The following is a 5,100-nucleotide window of genomic DNA, read 5'->3' as shown; positions in this document are numbered from 1 at the left end:
TTATAAGATGTAGAATTATTTTAACAATTATTTTGTTAAAAAAAATTTGAGAATTCAAAACAGTAGACTTAAAAAAAAGAAAAAAAAAACGTAATTTTTTCCCAAAACCGTAGCTAAAACGAGAGGAAACCGTAGGTTTTAAAAAACCTATGGTTTTGTATCTTAGAAATGAAAAAAAAATATACAAAACACGAAACAGTAGACGAATTACCACAAAAGAGTAGTCAATGCCCGTTGACCGTAGTCAACTATAGGCTGACTACTCTTTTGTGGGCTATTTTTGGCTAAGAGGTTTTCTTTGGTTATTATTTAATAAGATTATAGCTAGATTTTTATTTTCCCCTAAATAAATTTTTTTAATAATGGCCGTTTAGATCACATAGGCTAAAAATTAATTTATCAAAAATTCACTTTTAGAGTCGTGTCAGTTTAATCGCAAAACTTCGAAGAAATATAACTTTTTTATACAAAGTCTGATTTCAACATTATATATATGTACAGAATCCTTGTCACATATATTATAACTTTGTTTAAGATTATTTATTATAAATAATATTCTATCAAAAAGTCATTTTTTAAGGCACGGACACCATATCCAGTTCGATTCCTTAATGACCGATTGAATGTTTTCTTTTAAAAAGACTAAAAATGCTAGATTGGATTTATAAATGCAATATCATCTTCATTTAAATTGAAATCTTTAATCGAAATCATTAAAAATTACATTTAAGGAGGTTATGGGCTATAGCTGATTAAATAGAATAAAACAAAAAGATTTTGCGAAGTTCATTACCTAAAAAATAAACAAAATAAGTTTAATGACTAAAATGGTATTGTAGGAATAGTTTGTTAGTCATTTATAACATTTTCCCTTTAAGTTTAGCTGATCTTAAATATGATACTTGATAAGGATTAAATGAAATGATTATGGAAAAATTCATTACCTAAATGATGACAAAGATAAGTACACTGACTTGATTGGATATTTTTAAGAGTTGGTTGACTAATGAAAGGAAAAAAAAAGAAGAAGGAATTATTCTCTTAAATCTTAAATAAAGTGAAAAAAAAATATGAATTTGAATTTTCACCCAATATACTTGGTCTTTGTTAGAACCGTGTGAATCACTACACTATTTGATTTGGTTCACACGGTTGTCGTCGGTTGACACAAGGGCGAAGGCAACATAGGGGCCAGCAGGTGCCCCCCCGCCCCCCCCCCCCCCCCCCAACTTCCTTTACTTCCATTATATACTAATAAATATAAAATAATATTATATTATTTAAGCCCAAAATAAAATTCAATATAAGCTCATGCCCCTCCTATAGCCCAATTTAGAAGAAGTCAATTTAGAATTCATCGCTGCTGGCAATTACTTCAAAGGGAGAATATCAATTACAGTTTAATTATTCGACAGTTACTTCAAAGGAGAGCATCAATTACAATTTAATTCATTGGCACTCTCAACGTAATTGGTTGCTTTATGTGTTTCGATTTACATCTTAACTATGATTCATAATAGTTACATCTAACATTTGTAACTTTTGGTTAATATTTATTTTGAATAGTATAATTTGTAATTAATGATAATATTATGATTGGTTAATTGGTTTGTTAATTTTTATAATTATAGGGTAGACCATGAGCAAAAAAAGAACAATTGATTCTTTTTTCAAACGAAAAGAAGATGTTAATGACCCACAACCTGAAAGAAATAGTAATATGGAAGAGCCGGTTAATGTTGAACCTGAAAAAAATGATGCTTCAAATTCAAGAGAGGTAAACTTAGATTCTTTGATTCGTGATTCCGGAGAATGACCTTTGATCTCAAGCTATCCAAGTCACCAACGTGATGAGATTAGACGATTATATATTAAACTTGGACCATACCAAATTCAAAAATCAAAGTATCCTTCAAGTCCTAGTGGTCCAAATGGTTCTATGCGTAGTTCTCAACAAGCTTGGTTTAAAAAATTTTGGTGATTGAAATATTCTGAGAAAAAGCATGCAACATTTTGTTTCCCTTGCTTTCTTTTCAATAAGAAACCTGTTGGACGAGTCGGGTCAGATACATTTATTGTCGCAGGGTTTAATAAATGGAAAAAAGTGAATTGTGGCAAATATTGTGCTTTTATCGTCCATGAAGGTAAGACCTCGGCCTCAGCACATAATTTTTCTGTCAGATGCTATGAAGATTTTAAAAACGAGTTGTGTCACATAGAGAATGTGATAGAGAAACAAATGAGTCAATAAGTTATGGATAATAGATTACGCCTTAAAGTTTCTATTGAGGCTATTAAATGGCTTACATTTCAAGCATGTGCTTTAAGAGGTCATGATGAGGGACCTGACTCATGAAATCAAGAGAATTTCCTTGAGCTTATAAAGTTGCTTGCTTCTTATAACAAGACTATCGATGATGTTGTATTAGAAAATGCTCCTCAAAATGCGAAGTACACATCACCGGATATCCAAAAAGAAATATTGCGTGCTTTAGCTACAAATGTACAAAAAGCAATTCGTGATGAAATCAGGACTACAAATTTTTTTTTGATTGTTGACAAGTCTCAAGATGAATCTAAGAAAGAACAAATGGCTATTGTTGTGAGATTTGTTGACCAAGATAGACATGTCAAAGAAAGATTTTTGGATTTGATTCATGTCAAAGATACAACTTCATCGACCTTGAAAAATGAGATAATGTGTTCATTGTCTTATCATAAAATTAGTGTCCAAGATATTCGGGGTCAAAGATATGATGGAGCTAGTAATATATGTGGAGAATGGAATGGGTTGCAAGCTTTATTATTAAAGGAATGCCCTTATGCTTATTACATACATTGTTTTGCTCATCAATTGCAATTGGCTCTAGTTGCAACGTCTAAAGATGTGACCAGTGTACATAACTTCTTCAAAACTTTAAACTTTATAGTTAATGTCATAACTTCTTCTTCCAAGCGTCATGATCAATTGCAAGATGCTCAGATTACTGAAATTTCTCATTTAATTGAGGTTGATGAGATTGAGAGTGGAAAAGGAAAAGGAAAAAAATCAAATAAGAACACTACAAAGACCTGGAGATACTAGGTGGAGTTCTCATTTCAAATCAATATGTAGTTTGATGAGACTTTTTGGTCCATCTTGTGTAGTGTTGACTGACATTGCTACAAAAGGTTTTACATCTTCTCAAAAAGGTGATGCAATATTTGCACTTAAACATGCAACGTCATTTGATTTTGTCATTGTTTTGCATATGATGAAAGATATAATGGGGATAACTGACAAGATTTGCCAATCTTTACAACAAAAATCTATAGATATTATTAATGCATTGGCCTTGGTTTCCACAACAAAAATATTGCTTCAAAAACTGAGAGATGAAGGTTGGCAATCACTTTTGGATCAAGTGGTTTGTTTTTGTAAAAAAGTGACATTTTGGTCCCTGTTATGAATGAGACTTACAAATATGTAATTCGGACACGACATGATAAAGACAATATCACTGTACAATATCACTACCGAGTTGAATTGTTTATTGCTGCTATTGACAGTCAGTTACAAGAGTTGAATTCTAGATTTAATGAGTCTGTAACAGAGCTTCTCCGTCTCAGTGTTGCACTAGATCCAAAAAAGTCCTTGAATGTTGAAGATATATGTAAATTGGCAACAACTTATTATCCTTTGGACTTTACAGAGCAAGAAATTCATTTGTTGAAACTTGAGTTACGACATTATGAGTTAGATGTGCACAATCACCCACAATTGAAAAATTCTTCTACACTTTCTGAGTTGTGCAGGGGTCTACATGAAACTGGAAAGGCTGGTACTTATCCTTTGTTTGACAGATTTGATTCACATTATATTGACACTTCCCGTTTCTACTGCGACATCTGAAAGAGCATTCTCAGCAATGAAAATTGTGAAAACACGACTCCAGAATACCGTGAATTAGGGGTGTTCAAAACCGAATATCCGAAAATTTGGATAGTTGATTATTGATATCCGAATCCGTATCCGAAATTTCGGATATCCGAAATTCGGGTATCCGAAATTTCGGATACGGATTCGGATATTAAACCGGATATCCGAATTTCATTAGTTTTAAATAAAGAAAATAAACCCTGCAAGAACAAGAACGTTTCCATGCATTTGTTAGGTATAATAAGACTTCATTTGGTCCGGTTAAATGCAAGTTACCTCATGATACTTGAAGATCTTGAGAAATCAAACTCAAATTACTAAAATCAACATAAAAAAGGTAACATTTATACCATCCTCACTTTGCATACCAAGTAAAAATGTTAATAATTTGTCTTTTTGAATTTCAAATGAAAAAACCCAATGCATTAAAACTATTTTTAATAATTTTTTATATTATATATTTCGGATTTCGGATATCCGAAATATCCGAAATTTTCACATTTTAATATCCGTATCCGAATCTGAAATACCGGATATCCGAATTTCGGGTATCCGAATTTTCGGATATCCGATTTTTCGAGTATTTTTGGATCGGATTTTCGGATTTTTCGAATTGGATGTTCGGATGCGGATATTTTTGACCACCCCTACCGTGAATGATGATTTTCTTAAAATTTGTATGCTTATTAACATTGAGAGAGAGATTGCTTATACATTTTCCACAGATAAACTTATAGATGATTTTTCTTCTATGAAGCAAAGACGGGCACAACTTAAAGTGAGAAAGGTACTATTACATATACTTTTATAAATTTTTTAATTGTATTCTTCTAAATTGAACATAATATCATATGTATCTATGTTCTAAGTCGTTCTTTTAATAATAACATGTTAATGTATGAGAATCGGTGCTTATGATCATTTGAAAACTTTTGAAGATTGGTTCTTGCAAAGATTGATATAGTTCATATTTAGACGCTTTTTTTTCTTTATCAGTATCTCTTTCAATTTTACAGACTCGATTATGTTATTCGAATAGTTTTTAAAAAAAATTATATGTATAAGCCCTCCTTATCTTTAAATCCTAGCTTCGCCCCTGGGTTGACACAAGGTATTTTATATACACCATATTCCGTTTATATTCGTAAGAAATTTGCTGGAATTTAACTAGAGGTTAACGT

The 5,100-nt window shown here is 31.5% G+C and overlaps 1 protein-coding gene across 1 annotated transcript; it reads left to right on the top strand.

Moving 5' to 3' along the window:
* The first annotated feature begins 1,639 nt into the window (after positions 1–1,639).
* Positions 1,640–3,892, top strand: LOC145060251 (uncharacterized). The gene is made up of 4 exons (XM_079007953.1): positions 1,640–1,777; positions 2,408–3,026; positions 3,148–3,407; positions 3,455–3,892. The coding sequence occupies exons 1-4, from the start codon at positions 1,640–1,642 to the stop codon at positions 3,890–3,892; spliced, it is 1,455 nt and encodes a 484-aa protein (XP_078864079.1).
* Positions 3,893–5,100: the final 1,208 nt, after the last annotated feature.

This window comes from Lactuca serriola, chromosome 6 (assembly GCF_051521515.1).
Source record: "Lactuca serriola cultivar US96UC23 chromosome 6, Lser_US96UC23_V15, whole genome shotgun sequence".
Taxonomy (NCBI): Eukaryota; Viridiplantae; Streptophyta; class Magnoliopsida; order Asterales; family Asteraceae; genus Lactuca; species Lactuca serriola.
The sequence above is the reverse complement of the archived record's forward strand: the minus strand, read 5'-3'. Positions and strand labels throughout refer to the sequence as shown.

What these genes read in the sequence shown, in the direction of transcription:
- LOC145060251 (XM_079007953.1), top strand. Translation starts at nt 1,640, where the DNA reads ATGAGCAAAAAAAGAACAATTGATTCTTTTTTCAAACGAAAAGAAGAT. An exon ending in ATGCTTCAAATTCAAGAGAG is followed by an intron (nt 1,778 to 2,407) that starts GTAAACTTAGAT and finishes TCTTATAACAAG; the next exon opens with ACTATCGATGATGTTGTATT. An exon ending in TGAGGTTGATGAGATTGAGA is followed by an intron (nt 3,027 to 3,147) that starts GTGGAAAAGGAA and finishes CATCTTGTGTAG; the next exon opens with TGTTGACTGACATTGCTACA.